The sequence below is a fragment of the Dermacentor albipictus genome, chromosome 6, assembly GCF_038994185.2.
Source record: "Dermacentor albipictus isolate Rhodes 1998 colony chromosome 6, USDA_Dalb.pri_finalv2, whole genome shotgun sequence".
NCBI lineage: Eukaryota > Metazoa > Arthropoda > Arachnida > Ixodida > Ixodidae > Dermacentor > Dermacentor albipictus.
In genome coordinates this window covers 8855334-8872773 of record NC_091826.1, presented here as the reverse complement: position 1 = coordinate 8872773, position 17440 = coordinate 8855334, and the positions used below count along the sequence as shown (strand labels likewise).

General features: G+C 47.8%; 1 protein-coding gene across 2 annotated transcripts in view; it reads right to left on the bottom strand.

Moving 5' to 3' along the window:
• Positions 1-14751, bottom strand: part of LOC135896443 (nuclear pore complex protein Nup153-like) — a 139550-nt gene extending 124799 nt beyond the window's left edge. Inside the window, exons 1-2 of one of the 2 annotated variants that reach the window (XM_065424816.2) lie at positions 14493-14751; positions 12584-12692 (exon numbers count right to left, since the gene is read on the bottom strand). In XM_065424816.2, the coding sequence (XP_065280888.1) occupies positions 12584-12692; positions 14493-14561 (178 nt within the window). In that variant the 5' untranslated portion in view covers positions 14562-14751. The remainder of the gene's footprint in view (positions 1-12583; positions 12693-14492) is intronic. The other variant, XM_065424817.1, reaches the window with a different exon arrangement.
• Between the last annotated feature and the right edge of the window lie 2689 nt (positions 14752-17440).

The following is a 17440-nucleotide window of genomic DNA, read 5'->3' as shown; positions in this document are numbered from 1 at the left end:
TACTAAAAGATGTCGTTACAAGTAGCACTACTGCCTCACCAAGGCCTTTAAGCACAAGGGCCCGAAGGCCTGTGCCACACACATTGTTACTATCACAGCATCAGCCTCTTGTGAGAGGATGTGCTACAAATATCATGTGCTTTTAACACGCAATAAATTGGCATTTTGTAAAAAATTTTAAACTGATTTAGGATCAAACATTGGTTCCGCTCCAAGAAACATTACCGGATGAAGGGAAATGTGTCATTGGTGTGCTATAGGAAAGTGCTTTTTTCGTTCAGCTTCTGCTTTCCGACACTACACCAAGACATGAAGAACGGTCGGCCTCTCACCACATCTGTCGCAGAGGGGACGTTCACTACCAGTCAGCAGGTAACAATGAGTACCATATGCATGTCGTATTCTCAGTCAACAGAACATGACATCAGTTTGTCACACTTTTGTTACCGAAGGCCAATTTCTTATGTTCGGCTTAATTAATAAGTTTATTAGAGTTTTCACGGTTCCAGATGGATTGCCAAAAGTTTGTCAGTGTTCTGTGCAAGAAAGGCTTCAAATATGTGGGAGGGATAGCTATGGTATTGTTACAGGATTTCATTGTTATGGATTTAGCAAGTTTGCCTGCAAGCATATCGCCCACTATGCCTCTGTGGCCTGGCACATAACATACGACTATATGTTCGTTGGATGCATACATAGCGCACAGACATGAATAGAGGCCACTGATTACTGGATTTTTATGTTTCTGCAAAGACACTAAAAGCTCTTACTACACTCAAAGAGTCTGTAAATATGACAGCTTTTTCTAGTTTTAATGCCTTCATGTGTTTTAAAGCTGAGAGTAATGTGTAAGCTTCTGCCGTAAAGATGCTTGTATCTGCATGCAGAATATTTCATTCTGAGAAGGATGGCCCGACTGCCATGTAGGATACGCCATTAGGTGACTTTGATGCCTTGACATAAAATTCTGGACAGTACTACTTCAGCTGGAGTTCCAGAAAGAGCATACGGATGTGCATCTCTGGAGCATGCTTTGTAACTTCGACAAACACAACATGTCGCACTCTATCAGTTGCCACAGCCATGGTGGCGACATCCTTGTTGGAGCCATCAGTGGATGCACATGTAGAGGGACGTTCATTTCCTCACTCAGCTTCCACACATGTAGTAAGAAAGGTTTTCTCATTGATGGTTGGTTTTGCAATAGCGTGGCTGACGTCAAATCATTAGCGGTTTTATAAGAATGATTTTCAGGATTAGATTGTACTTTGAGGAAGTATGCAAAGCTTATATATGTTCTTTGCAGATGGAGTGACCACTCATTAGATTCTACGAATAAACTCTATATAGGACTTGTTCTGAAGGCGCCTGTGGCCAGGCAAATACTGAAATGCTGAATGGGATTCAAAATCTTTAATGCACTTGGTGCGACAGTTTGATACACCGCGCAACCATAGTCCAGACGTGACCGTATAAGGCTCTGTGCAAGTTCATTCAGCAGCCCCTGTCACTGCCCCATGTCGTGTGCACAAGAATTTTAAGAATGTTCATTGTTTTTAAACATTTGGCTTTCAAGTACTTTATGTGTGGGAGAAATGTCAGTTTAAAGTCAAAAATAACACCAAGAAATGTGTGCTGTGTGTTCAAAGGCAAGCATTCACCATGTAGCTGGATATTGGGATCTGGGACAAGGCCCCTCTTTCTTGTAGAGAGGATGCAGGAGCTTTTTGGGGGATTCAGCTTAAAGTCGTTCTGATTTCCCCATGTCAAGACTTTGTTGAGCATAAAGTGAACATGTCACTCGCAGACTACGATGTTAAACGATTTCAATGTAATCTGCACATCATCGACATACGGTGCATGAAAAGTACTTTGTGGAATCCACGAACGTAAGGAATTCATTTTAACTATAATTATGCTAAGCACGCCGCTCTGCGGTACCCCTGTTTCTTATATAAACAACCTAGACACAGCATGACCAATTCTAACGCGGAAAGTGCAGTGTGAGAGATAGCTTTCAATTATGCTGCGCATGTGCCATGGATGCCCATTCCCAATAGGTATCTGATAATACCGTAGTGCCATGCGGTGTCATAGGCCTTTTCCATATCCAGAAAAACTGAAAAGTATTTTTTATGGGCAAATGCATCACGGATGTTCGCCTCAATGCACACAAGATGGTCGGTTGTGGATCTGTCTTCTCTAAAACCACATTGGTAGGGATCAAGTATGTTGTTTGATTCTAGGAAATGCAGAACACGGAAATTTATTATTTTTTTTGAAAAGCTTACAGAGGCAGCTTGCAAGCGCTATTAGCTGGTAGCTTGATACCAAGGATGGGTCTTTACCCTGCTTCAAGATTGCTACAACGGTAGCTTCTTTCCATGCCGCTGGAAGATGTCCGGCTGCCTAAATTTTATTGAAAAGGGCGAGCAATGTAATCTGTGTGTCCGTGTGCATGTTTTTAATCATGTCATACATGATCCTGTCTGCCACCGGTGCAGAGCTTTCGCAGACGTTCAATGCTGCTCTAAGCTCAGGAATGCTGAAAGGACTGTTATATAAAGTTTCCTAGGCACTTGCAGTCCAGTGTCTTGCATTTTTCTGTTTCTTTCTGTTTAATGAATGTCTGTGTGTAGTGCGGCGGAGCTAGATACATCCTGAAAATGTCTTCCAAGAGCACCTGCCTGGTCTTCCAACCCAATATCTTGATTATTTACCAAGGGCAGGGGATTGCAGTTAAAAAGGAAGTTTTCAATGAGCCGAACTCTCGCGTCGCATCACTAGTCTCCCCACATCGCGTTGTGAGCGTTAAAATTTCCCGTGAGTACGTAAGGCTTGGGAAGCTGATCAATGAGGTCGTAAAAGTATTTTTTCGAGATGATGATTTGGGGGTATATAAATGGAACATACAGTTGCCAATTTATTAAAAACAATGGGCCAAACTGACGCTGCATCAAGGGGCGTCTGAAGGGCGACATTTTGACACACTACAGACTTGTCGGCAACTATTTCTACACCGCCGGAGGCGTTAGCCTCATCACGGTCTTTTCGGAAGATGGCGCAATTACGCAGAAAGTTAGTACAGTAAAACCTCGTTAAGCCGTACCCACTTAAACAGTAGTTTCGTTTTAAAAGTAATAAAGTCAAATCCCCAACTCAGCGGCCATTGAACATAATGTGTTTTGTATCCGCATAAACCGTACCAGCTTATTGCGTACGTATCCGTTAACAAGTAGTGTTTCCACTTTTCGTCGCGCAAACACGGCAGTGCGTCGTCTTTATCGGTTGCCTGGCAGAACAACAAGCCTCAGAAATCAGCACAAGGGCCTCCAAGAACCCCTGTGTATTTGCGTGTTAAGCCACATCAACATCAACATCATTTTGGCGCCATGCCAGAGCGTTCTGGCATCGTGCAAGCGAGAACTCACGTCATATAAAAGACGCCGGGTGCTTAGCTTGAAAGAAAAATTAGACATCGCTCGTGCTATCGAATGTGATGAAAAAAGTCTGCGCTGGCACGTGACAACGGTCTACTGTTGACTACGGTGTGTAGTATTTGGAATGCGAAGTTGTTGCTCAGCAGCGCTGCTAAGACCGCAAAGAGATGTCGGCTACAAGGTTCGACTTTTCGCCATCGTTGCCTCTGTTGTTACCATAGTGTCGCCTAGCGACAGTGATAAGGACGACACGGAAAGTGACAGCACGGGCAATTCAGGCCCGACAGTAGCAGAAGCTGCGCGTTACGTCAGCCTCGTGAATGCAATTGTCGCGACGAGAACAGCACCCCGCAATGAAAAGGTGCCCCGCGACTTCTGCAACACTACCACGCCTGTGCACGGAGAATATGTAAGGCAAACGAGGAATCTGCCATGCGAGTGTTTGCCGAGAAGAGGGAGGCTGACTGAAAAGCTGCCTCGCAGCTTCAGTAGGTTTGAGGCCGCTGTCGTCACTGCTAGGCCACCGCGGCATCAAACGAAAATAACATGTTTGTCGCCTGAAGTAAATACTGCATGTTTTTTCCCCTTTCATCACACTCTTTCCGAGTTCCGTGTTAGACAGGTAAGTGGGCGATCTCATGCTATTTCGGTTAAGCAGTACTACCGTTTAGTACATACTTTTTCCTAGCTCCGGCCAACTACGGGTTAACAAGGTTTTACTGTATTTGTAGGTCTCATATGTGTCTCTTGAACACACAGCGACTTTGGATTATGTTTACGTAGGAGTTCTCTAATATCGTCAAGGTTATAAAGAAGTCCTCTAACATTTCATTGTAGTATTTTTGTCTCCATTATGATAAATGCGTTTTGTGCTGTGTGTTTAAGCGATGCGATTTGCTCACGGGCCCTCTCCAGACGCCATGACGCGAGGTTTGTCTTTTTTGGAGCGATCGCGAGAGTCTCGCCACTCCTTAGGTGCTGGCAGCACTGTCTGGCTGGTTGTTCTGTCCATCACATCTTGCAAGGCGCTGGACACACAATCTTTCGAGTGCTGCGTTTGACATAAAGGCCTCAACACGTCGGATCAGACCTTTGAAGCTACCGGACCAGAGATTAATGGTCTCTGTTACTGGGGCGACGGAACAGCGCAAGCTGTAGCCGCCGAGGGGGGCGGATGGTGTCACCGCCAGCTCACTGGGTGTGGGCCAGACAGCCGCCGGCAGCCATTGTGTCGCTGCCCCCAGATGCGTCACATCGACAAAGGTGTTCTTGAGCATGTAGGATACCTGCCTGCATGCCCCCTTGAAACTTATGTTTGCCTTTACTTCAAGCGTTACGATTTCCTTTTCTTTTTTCCATGATGGGCATGACTGTGAGTATGCCACATGCTCTCCATCACAGTGGACACAGTGTAGAGGATTACTGCGTGTTTTGTAGGTATGTTCATTGTTGCTGCACTTGGTGCAAGCCTGGCGGCCTCGACAGTTCTGGGAACTGTGGCCAAACTTTTGGCACTTAAAGCATCTGAGAGGGTCTGACATGTAAAGCCTAACAAGAGACTTGATGTACCCGACCTCGATGGACTCGGGCAGGACACTTGAGCCAAATATAAGAACCAAGTGCTTAGTCTGGATTTCCTTGCCGTCATGCCTCATCTTAATTCTTTAAACATTGATAACATTCTGCCCCGCTCACTGAAGGCCTCCAAGAGGTCAGCTTCACTCAGTTCTAACAGGTCATCAGGTGAGAAAATGCCACAGGTGGTGTTCATAGTACAATGCAGGGTTACTGTCACGTGAAAGTCCCGAAGTGACACTAGACTGGGCAGCTTTTTGTACCGTTTCTGATCATGGAGCACCACGGGGAGATCACACCTTGTCATCCTTGATGCCTTGTAGCCTGGTTTAAGAGCCTCACTTAGAGACTTTGTGGGGATGCGCGACCCTCGCGCCTCCCCTGATGCTTTTCCCGCATAGCGCGTCTCCTGTAGTGCGGCTTCGCCGCACACGCGGCGGTCCGAGTGGTACAGGCGCAGTGCGAGAGGAGGAGGAGGAGGAGGAAGAACTTTATTAAAAACACCAGTCAATGAACGTCAGAAGAGAAATGCTTCTCTCCCTTCGCCCCTAGCCGTCGGCCGGAATGCCTTGAGACGCAGCAGCAGCAAGGGCTTGACCGATGATGTCCTGCTGGACGTTGGGGTCTGGGCTGCGGAGCAAAGCCTCCCAGGATTCTAGAGCTCGCGAGCTATCATGTTTAGCCGGACATGTCCACACCATGTGAACCAGGTTTGCTGCCTCATCACAGAACCTGCACTTTGACCTGTACACTCCTGGATGCCACTTGCTGTAGAGTACGGGGTTTGGAAAAACCCCCGTCTGCAATTTCCTCCACATAACCTCATCTTTCTTACTGAGCGTTCTGTCCGCTCCCGGGTAGATTTGGCGATTTAGTCTATAGTAGGCTATGATTTCATGGTATGCGTGCATATCCTCTCTTCTGATTATAGTTTCGGTGGTTTGAGGGCTTCCGGGGGTCGACCGGTAAGTGAGACCCGCGGTAAGTAAGCGCGCCGCGAGGTTACTTGGGCGCCGAAAGGAAAGCGCTTGGTCTCTTGGGGTTCGAGACGCCAAAGGGAGACGGACGTGCCGTCCCGCACATGGAGCGCGGCTCTTTCCCGGCGGGTCGACGCACGCGGGGACGTCTCCCGCGTGCGCGCCACCCATGCTTCTGCGAGACCGCCTCGCGTGGCCGCCTTCGAACGCGCCACGATTCGCGTGACTATACATCTGGCGCCCAACGTGGGGCTCTTGGGGCATCGGACGATAGTTTTAACAGTTTTGCTTCGTTCGAGACCTTTGTTTGAACCGAAGCGTAGGCCTAGCGTGAATTTTGATCGCTAGCGTCGGCGGCGTGCTTTCTTGAGCGAGGTGGCGGTGGCTGTAGTGTGTTTGAACATGTCAACGTGCTAAGCCTTTTTGCAAGTGTTTTTTTTAATGGCCTTCGTCGGTACGAGAGCCACGTGGTCTGCATCCTGGGAGAGCGAGGCTGAGCGCCCGCGGAGCGTGGCAAGCCTGAAGCGAGTGAGTACGGAAGCCTCGTGGGTGGTCCGAATTTCTTATGTAAATAGCTTCTTCTATCTCTTTGACTCGGATGAAGTCGCGGCTCTGGGAGCCGGGTGGCCACGGGCCACGGGTGCCACTACGGGCTGACTGGTATTGCGGCCTGGCACCGGGCGCTCCGACACCGTCTGGGACGGTGGGCGCCGTCAACTCGGATGCTGTGTGCACCGAGCGGAGTAGGACCACCTAACAGAGCTGACGTCTCCTCGCGGCTGCCTGCTTTGCGCCCATTTTGGGTGTTGTTTGTTGGATGCCGGTTGTTGTCAGAGTAGCGACGCTTTAGGCCTAAGGCTTTACGAAGCTGCCTGTCGCACGTGGATGGACACAACCTGGTGGACCGTGGCGTTGAGGTGTTGCACTTTGCTTACCTCATTCTAGTTAGCCTCGCACGAATTGAAATTATTCGTTCGACTCAAGAAAGCGAGCTTCGTTCACGTGAACTTAGCATCTGAGTATAGCTGCCCGATCTTTTGCTAGCCGAGTTGAACATCGTACCACGTGGGCGATGCGCATGCAGAGTTCCTCTCCCTTGCACTACTTTAGTGTTTGCCGAGTGTGTTGAGTTTACGCAGTGTGATTGGAGTCACCCCTGGTTTGCCGTCGCCTGCACATCGTCTGCGCTGCTGCCCCGGACTACGATCGAGCCACCCCCGGGCGATGGTGATGCTGTGGCCAGTTCGGCGCGACGACTTCGGCGGCCTCCTGTATCCAGCTCGCAACCCTCGGCGGCGGACAAAAGAGCCGGCGGTCACCGACAGCTACTGCGGCTCCCGCCAGCAGGGCGCGTCGGCGCGAGCGACGCTTGCTCGTACCGACTACTGCGTCGTCGTCTCCGGAGTCCTGGCCTGGGATCGTGCCGTCGAGGCTGCAAAGCTGCTGCTGTGACCGGCGGACGCCAGCGGTACACCCAAGGACAATGTCGGCTCGCATGCTATGGACAGCGTGTGGACATTTCTTCGGCGCGACCACTGTTGCATGTACTACCTTGTTCGCGAAGAAAAAAATGTTAGACCGTGTCACATGTTTCGCCGGAATAAGAAGTGATTTAAGGTTGGGGGGATGTGGGGATGCGCGACCCTCGCGCCTCCCCTGATGCTTTTCCCGCATAGCGCGTCTCCTGTAGTGCGGCTTCGCCGCACACGCGGCGGTCCGAGTGGTACAGGCGCAGTGCGAGAGATGGCGCTAGTGTTGCGCGCCGCGAGGTTACTTGGGCGCCGAAAGGAAAGCGCTTGGTCTCTTGGGGTTCGAGACGCCAAAGGGAGACGGACGTGCCGTCCCGCACGTGGAGCGCGGCTCTTTCCCGGCGGGTCAACGCACGCGGGGACGTCTCCCGCGTGCGCGCCACCCATGCTTCTGCGAGACCGCCTCGCGTGGCCGCCTTCGAACGCGCCACGATTCGCGTGACTATACACGCGAACGACCAGGCGTTGGGATCCAGCATGGGGCGAACATATTCGCTCGCTTCCGGTCGCGGTAAGTCGGACTTCTAGATTTGTCGCGCGCCCATCGGCATGTTTTGTGCATAGCAACTCGGCTAGCAGGCATTGATGTATGAAAGGTGCAATAAATGCCCTTGTGATTGTTTGCACTACTGTGTTGTCGTTCCTTTGTCCCAAGAGTACGGTGTGAGATATCCCACATCAGACCCCACAACTTGGAAACTCGAAAAGGGGAGATTGTTCGTACATGTTTTGTGGTTTTTCCGAATGAATGGCGTGGAATCGTGAGAAGTTTGGTTTTTGACGTTCAAGAAACTGCAACATATCTTTGGTGTGCCCTCTTTATTGAGAGCTATCAGGGAGTGGTGGGAAGGAACTAGCCATAAGGATATGTGGAGATTTCAGCAGCAACGCCAGCCGCCCACCATGGAGTGGGCAACAAGGGGATGCCGCAAGAGTTGTAATAAACATTTCCTGCAGACGCCAACTGTACGTTGTTGCTGTAACCAAATATGTGCAACCAAGGTTAACACACACAAGGTTAACTCTTGTTGCCCACCCATGAAGTCAGAAATAAAAGGAAATTGAGAGGACAGGAAAGATTGAAAGTGAGAAAAAGACGAAGGTTGGAAGGCAAAAGGGACAAGAAAAGGCAACTACCGATTTCCCCGGGTGGCTCAGTCGGGGGGGTGCCGTCTACGTGAAGCCGAGGCCAAAGGGGTGTTGCCGCCGTCGAGGGGCCACAAAGGTCCAAACACCCAGCATTGGCTTAACCCCCAGGATCCCCTCTTCCCCGGACATGGCTAAGCCATGCACGGTTGGACGTGGGAAAGTCCAACCCTCATGTGCTTGAGTATGTGGTGTCGCAACACATCAAACGCCTGCTGATGCAGATGCCCCTGCATTTTTTTCTTCTTAGCTTACTGCACACCTTTCTGCAATGTTCCATACTAACTAGCCCATCAGTTCATTCTTCTGAATGTCCCAAGTTTTGGATTTACTGGAAGAATGCATTATATGCAATGACTTAAAATGCCTGCCTAATAATTTCCCACATTTCCATGTATTTGCAGCACTCTGCATTGCTGACTTTTATTGGCACCTGTCCTGACCAGACAACCAGACAAGAACGATAGCATGTTTCACCTGTGTGTCCCTTCAATGTCGCTTAGTACCACAGAATACCGGTGATGCTGACACAGTTGATACAAACTTCAGGCAGAAGTAATGATGTAATTTGCTTCTTCGGCTACATAAATCTCAGATGCTGAGAACATATTCTGCTGTGCCAAGAGATTAAGGGCTCATTCACACCGGCGACTTGAGGAGGTCGCGCGACCATTTGCGACTCGCAATCAAAAAGCGACCGATGGCGACTGATGTTCACAACGGCAAGCCCGGCTGAGCGCGACCCGCAAGTCGCAATCCCGGAGATTATTGTTCTCAGCGAGAACTCTCAGAATCTATGCGGAATTTGAACGCGACGCCGGAGGAGGCCGGATGTAGACACACGAAAGATCACTTCCGGTGCACCGCTGATTGGTTTATCAGTTTTGCGACCACGGTCGCGCGACTGAAAAATCGCGCAGAGAGCGACTGGCCCAAAATGGTCGCTTTTCAAGAAAGGCGACCGTTTGCGACCATTTGCGACTGGTCGCTTTGCGACCAACTTGGTTGCGCGACCACTGTCAGTTGCCGGTGTGAATGTGCCCCAATACCCCAGTCACACGGGCACTTTGAAAGTCCTTTGAACCAAAGCTCCTTTACTTCGAGGCAGAATGCTCACTGTCACACAGGCACTGCAAAAGAGCCCTACTGGATGGGAGCTTTGAGTCGAAGGAGTACGTGTTCGTCCTTTGAAACCTCAAGGGAATACTCTCGAGCCTAGAGGGTGTTCGACAGCAGAAAAAAAATCTCTAATAATATGGAAGTTGAATTTATACTTTTACCTATTCAGAACAAGCTTATAAGTACTCAATACTATGGCTAAAGTACTAAACACTTTCAGGACACCCGCAATCTCCATCATGAACGCGCCAGTACAGCAGCGCTGGCACGGCCTGTCGTCAGCAGCAACATCCACACAACATGGGTGCCATGTGCGATTTGGTTCTTTGGTTAGCGGCTGCTAGGCATCCCAATCTCCTCGGCATTTTTCTGCGAGTCTTCTTCCCTAGTCACTTTTATTTTGTAGTTCTTTATTTTACCGCATTTACCCGTACCTACCGCTGCCTAGCCACAAGGAATGAAACAACGCAGCTCAAGCAAGGGCAACACCGAATAATCGACACCAACATGCAGTGTATGAAGCAGCACACATGGTGGCCATCATTAGAATAAATACATCTGTATTTGGTAAAGTAATGCTTTTACTATGCGTGCATTTTGTTTTGATGTTTCTATGTATTAGGAGAAATAAATATAGCTGAAAAAAATGTGGCCTTATTATAAAATGACAAATTTGGGCCATATTTTTTTATTACTTTCGTGGCAATGGCAGCGCTAAACATACGTTGCGGTTTCTGTTAAAAGCTTCAACGGAGACCACCTGGAGACTATGTAGCACCAACACATATCTCTTGAACTAATGTGCCTTTGAAAGCTCAATGTTCCTTAACTTCAAAGGACCTTTGGGATGCTCGTGTGACTGGGGTATAAATCTCATGTCAGACTCTCCATACCTTGTTTCAATGATTTAGGTAACTGATACATAGCACTGTATGTTAAAGAGACACTAAAGGCAAATAATAAGTCTATGTGGACTGTTTAAATACCATTCCAGAGACCTCGCAACGCTTGTTTCATGGCATGAAAGGACCTACTTTACGAGGAAATTGCATCTGAAGGGTCCGAATACCATTTAAGAAATCCAAATCTCCCGCTACCCAACCAGGGGAGTGGTGACGTTGCATATGCCATCATCGCTCTTTGCTTCTGTCAGTGAGTAAAACGGCGCCCGACAGACAGCAGCACCGAGCCAAGACAGAGCAGCAGATTCACCGGTGCAGCTGTTTTTTGGTCAAGTGGCGCAGACCGATCAAGCATCCCGCGACATCACATGGAAGCTGAAATTCTCTGCCGCCTGCAGTTTGTGCGAGTTTTGCGAGGCAGTAAAACCAGCACAGCACAACGCAATAATGAAACTACTGGAACACAAAAGCGTGGGCAGCGCAGAATCGAGCGAAAATGAAACCTTTCGACTACCTGCATCGTTGTCGGGTAATTTTAACAGGCTCTTTTTTCTAAAAATGAAATAGAACTGGACAAGTAGCATCTCGTCCTATAATGCAATATAAAGATGTTTTTTTTGCAACGAGTGGTTGAGTACTAGTGACAAAATTTAACTGAGGAGTGCTCTTGTCATCGGGCCAGTGCTTAAATGTTCCGGGGGAGCCTCTAATCATGTCCTGCATTTACCTATTATTAAGGCCCTGTTCATAATATTGATGCCTTAGAGATTCTGAAGCATTCATCTATCACTTTAGCTTGACTTAATATTTGCTTTTAGTGTCGCTTGAAGTTGACGACAACTCATGTCTGTGTACCACCAGTCCACGCACGTTAGTATTGAAATTGTGTGGATATGTCTATCACACGTTCCACCCCAACACATTATGCATTAACAGTGCTTTTGTCAATTGACGTACGACAAGGCACTATCACAATGTCGACATCCAGCACAATGCCTCTTGGCAGCAACAGGCATCCACTGATCTGTGTCTGCTGCCTTTCATGTAAATGCCTTCAACTGTGCAATGTAAAAAGCACTCCAACACGTGGCCGTATGCAAGCAACATGCCTGCTTGATGTGCACAGAAAATACCAGCTGTCCACATGAAACCTCCCCGACTAAAAAAAACTACAACAGATAGAAACCTGCACTTTGTGGCATCATGTAAAGAAATTCAAAAAGCGTTTCTCTTTTTTTTTTTCAGTTGATTAAAATGATGCCACAGACTGCAGGTATAGATGTATCATGGTTTCATTTTTTTATTTCTTTTTGAAATTTTTTTTTAATTAAGGGGTTTTAGATGCCAAAAACCATTTTCTGATTTTGAGGCATGTCGTAGTGGAGGACTTCGGAAATTTTGACCACCTGGGGTTCTTTAACGTGCACCTCAATCTAAGCACACAGGTGTCTTCACAATTTGCCCTTTTCGAAATGCGGCCGCCGTGGTCGGGATTCGATTCCGCGACCTCATGCTTAGCAGCCCGACACTGTAGCCACTGAGCAACCATCTTTTTGAAATCGGAGAGGTTTCATGCAGACAACCTGTATTATGCCCAACAGCAATACACCAATAATACATGTACAGTGCAGCCCACTGTTAAAGAGAACACCTCAATGTGCAATCCTCACTTTGCTGGTGCACTAGTTGAAAATGCCAGTTATGTCAATGTACTGACAGCAGTGAATAAAAGAGCCAGCACCACTAATCAAGCCATCTGCTGCAAAGCTGGGCGATTGCACTCTTGTCAGAGAGGAAAATTCGCACATGCTCTACATCGATGTGTTCTCTACAACAAAGGACCACAGTGTACAGCCTCAACCCACAGCATAAATGTGTTATCCAAGGTATGTTACCATTTATCAGATCTGGCTTTTCTTCCGTGACAGGCTCGGGCGGGTGTTCACTCAGCCAGGATGGTGTCAGCAGCTGCCGCATTACTGAAGTTACAGTTTGTAGCACTGACTGCAATAAGAACAAGAATGCAATTGAGATTACACAGTGCACACCACTTATACATTGGTAGGCATTGTCTACTACATCATATGGACCTTTCCAATCAGTGTTTGCATTACAACCCATGAGCCAAGAAGCCTCCTTTAAATTATTTCTCAAGCCATTCTAAAGAATGGAAGTTTTTTCCCTGTTTACACTCATTGCTACTCAGATCCTGTTCGCATGAGGTTGATGTGTTTTCATGATCACATAGCAAGGCCAGAGGCAGCCAGTTAACCCAGCTAAGAAACACATGCATCCTTTCGATTCATCAATAAAGAACAGGAAAATTATGGAGGCACTTCATATCAGAAACATGGGTGATGTATGTGTGTCATTCTTCCATCACAACATCAGATAACAAATTTGTCTTCTGCGCAGCATTTCTTGCAATGCCCATTGAAGTTCTTCAACTATTGCGTAACTTCGGCCTATTCAAGGGTTGATAGCGATTCTTTTCCATTTAGTTTTCCCTGTGGTCAGTTCCACCACAAGCGTGGTCATGTGATAATGGAGTACTTAGGTGTCACATTTTTCCAGAAATAAACCAGTTGAGTTTGTCGTCTATTCTTTCTTGCTGTTTTGCTGCTCAGTTAATATGAATCAGTACCAACTTGACCAGCTGTCAGTCCCTCTGGACTACTGCGAACTTGCGTGACCGCCGCTCAAGAGCACTGCAGAAATGGCAGTGCATGCACTTTACTCAACATGCAACAGTTCAGAGTTTGATGTTTTCTACCCTTGGTGGAAACATCTACGCTGGATACATATAAACTCTGCTAGGATTATAAACAGATTTTTGGCTGCAGTGTATAACCACAGACTAATTTAATGGTGCTTTTGCAGTAACGCCAGCCGAAAGATTAAAGCCGAAGGGTACAAACAAGCCAATCTACCATATCGTAACATTTATGCAAGGGTTTTAGACAGATAAAGAACTGCGCGCATTTCGATTTGAATTCGTATAAAGCTTGCTCTCAAATGCACGAAGTTATATCGTAACATTTATGCAAGGGTTTTAGACAGATAAAGAACTGCGCGCATTTCGATTAGAATTCGTATAAAGCTTGCTCTCAAATGCACGAAGTTGATGCAGCGTATTGACCTAGACGTTTAAAATTCGCTTGAGGTAGCGGGCCCCGCGAACAAATTTAGATCGCATGGACCGAAGAGGCCCGATGAGTTAACGGTAAATTTCGAGAAGAGTCACACAACCAAATCTTTGCTGTGTCCACTAACAAGTTTCGCGCCGCCTTACGTAAATTGCGCACTAAGGTGATGTCGGATTAGCACACCACTCAAGTTTTTCTATTGGATAGCCTCTGTACTGTTAACTGGCTGGAGCTGTGTGATCGCCCAAGCAAAGAGCTTTTACCGGGAGACTGAAGAGTCAGTTGTCGCTCGACAAAAACATTGTCTACAATTCTATTTTGGCTTCGCAGTTGACCACGCTTGAGGTTCTCACCCAGCGTCATATGCAGCTCGTAACCATCTCGACGCAAACATGCTGTCAAACTTGACTTCATTTAGCCGGTAGTTCGAAATACGGCGGCTACAAGCTCGGACAATGTTTTTCTTCTTGTGATGAAAAAATGTCTAGTACAGCCCACCAACACTCACTAATCACCATTCATGAGTGTTGTATGTAAGAGGCAAGAAAAATACCGACACTTCAGCAACACTGCACCGCTGGTTACGTCGTTCCGCTTCGAGCGTTAAAAGTTGAGCGACGAAACATGCCGGGCTACTGCGTCTTTAGGCTTAGCTCACCCTGTGTATTTCGTAAGGTTTCACCTGATGCGTCTTGTCATCCGTAAGCGGGATGGGTCTTCCCGCCATGGCAAGGGGCCCTCCTAGTGCGGAGGGGAGAATTTACACGAACTGTCACCCTACAGAATTTGCATAAATCACGACAAGCGGATTTGATGGTCCCGCGAACAGCTTCGCGAAAAACACACCACACGCGCGAACTGCTTTCACGGCTGCTTAGATGAATGAGGCGCAGAGGTAGTGACTATGACTCGTAGAGCGACTATGGAGTTACTTCATTAAATAGATGATGCTGCATGTCTTTAACTGCTGCACTCCTTCTCTTTCTAGACACTTTATAGACCTAATTATGAAATTTTTAGGGTTAAGAAAGATCAAATAATGCTAATTAAATCTTATAGTTGAACCAATGCCTCCTTTATTATATTTTTTTTTTCTGTGCCTGCCGCGTGAGCGCCGCGGCTTCCGCCGTGGCCTAGGCTACTCTGTCGATTTTGCCCCGAGATGCCGCTTGGCGGCTTCACCATATTACCACAGAACCCCTACACTCTCAGAACAGTTTACACCCTTTGGCTGGCCCCTTCTGCCACACAAAAATAATCGTCATCTGCCTTGATGCGTTTCCTTTCTTTATCGCTGCGAGCCCGGAACTTTCCAGTAACGAACGGCACGCGCGTTATCAGCATAGAACACTTTACACCCTTTGGAGTGTCCCTTCTGCCACACAAAAACAATCGTCATCTGCCTTGATGCGTTTCCTTTCTTTATCGCTGCGAGCCCTGAACTTTCCAGTAACGAAAGGCACGCGCGTTATCAGAAGGGGCACTCCAAAGGGTGTAAACTGTTCTATGCTGATAACGCGCGTGCCTTTCGTTACTGGAAAGTTCAGGGCTCGCAGCGATAAAGAAAGGAAACGCATCAAGGCAGATGACGATTATTTTTGTGCGGCAGAAGGGGCAAGCCAAAGGGTGTAAACTGTTCTTAGAGTGTAACGCGCGTGCCGTTCGTCACTGGAAAGTTCCGGGCTTGCAGCGATAAAGAAAGGAAACGCATCAAGGCAGATGACGATTATTTTTGTGTGGTAGAAGGGGCAAGCCAAAGGGTGTAAACTGTTCTTAGAGTGATATACAAAGTGATATCACAGATATTACCCGCTTCCATAAGACGTTCTCCCCTCCCGCGCGCCGGCGGTTTGGGGACATTTCGCGCCGCGCTTGCGTCGTCAAGTTATTGAGTGTTTTCGCATGCAATGACAATAAAGGAAGTGGTCTCTGCACACAATTAAAGATAACGTCGAAATAAATTGTCATTATTAGTCCTACCGGGGCCACAATACCCGCCTCCGCCAACTTGCACAAGACACTTTTAACCCGTATGTTTCTGGCAGCGGTAGACGAAGGTCCGTCAATTTGCTGCAACAGTAATGTTCCTGTGATGTTTTACACGTCAGTATGCGCTGCTGTTGTGTACCGTTTTGTACGTGGAGCCAGCGAAAGAAAGACCCTGGAGCGTCATTTCACGACATACCAGCAGACAAAAAGCTATGGAACGCTGGCTGCAAGTTACTATAGTATCGCAAGAACTGGGAGCCGAGTTCGAATTGAAATTATTCGACCGTATGCAGCCTTCATTTTTTGGAAATCGACTTTCGCCAGGACACAAAGAGGCGTATGCTCAAGCAAGATGCAGTGCCCAGTGTTTTTCCTCACTATGCGTCCTACATGAGGAGCAACCTAAAATAAGTTCTACTGTTGCACAGAAAAGAAAGCGCAATTACTCTACGGCCACGCCGGCTAGCCTGCCTCATGCAGCTAGGCTGAGGCAGCTAGGCTGCATCTGCCTTGCTGGCGTTTCCTTTCTTAAAAACTCGGCGCTCGCTACTTTCCTGTCGAGAATGCTGCGTCACACTGATAACGCGCATGCCGTTCGTGACTGGGAAGTACCTTGCTCGCAGCGTTAAAGAAAGGAAACGCGGGCAAGACAGATGACGATTATTGTTGTGGGACAAGATACGCCCCAAAGGGTGTAAATGTTTCTAAGAACACTCTTAAAACGGTTGCACCCTTTGGAGTGTATATTTGTCCCACAACGATAATCGTCATCTGCCTTGCTTGCGTTTTCTTTCTTGAAAACTAGGTAATCGCTACTTTCCTGTCGAGAATGCTGCGTCACCCTAATAACGCGCATGCCGTTCGTGACTGGGAAGTACCGGGCTCGCAGCGTTAAAGAAAGGAAACGGGGGCAAGACAGATGACGATTATTGTTGTGGGACAAGATAAGCCCCAAAGGGTGTAAATTTTTCTAAGAGTGAATGTAAGAACAGTTTACACCCTTTGGAGTGCCCCTTCTGCCACACAACGATAATCGTCATCTGCCTTGATGCGTTTCCTTTCTTGAAAACGCCGCGCCCGCTACTTTCCTGACGGGAATGCTACACTCTTAGGAAAATTTACACCATTTGGGGCTTATATCTTGTCCCATAACAATAATCGTCATCCGTCTTGCCCGCGTTTCCTTTTTCTAAAGCGGCGAGCCCGGTACTTCCCAGTCACGAACGGCATGCGCGTTATCAGTGTGACGCAGCATTCTTGACAGGAAAGTAGCGAGCGCCTAGTTTTCAGGAAAGGAAACGCAAGCAAGGCAGATGACGATTATTGTTGTGGGACAAATATACACCCCAAAGGGTGCAACCGTTTTAAGAGTGTATACGCGCATGCCGTTAATTCACTCTAAGAACAGTTTACACCCTTTGGCTTGCCCCTTCTGCCACACAAAAATAATCGTCATCTGCCTTGATGCGTTTCCTTTCTTTATCGCTGCAAGCCCGGAACTTTCCAGTGACGAACGGCACGCGCGTTATCAGAAGAGGCACTCCAAAGGGTGTAAACTGTTCTATGCTGAAAACGCGCGTGCCGTTCGTTACTGGAAAGTTCCGGGCTCGCAGCGAT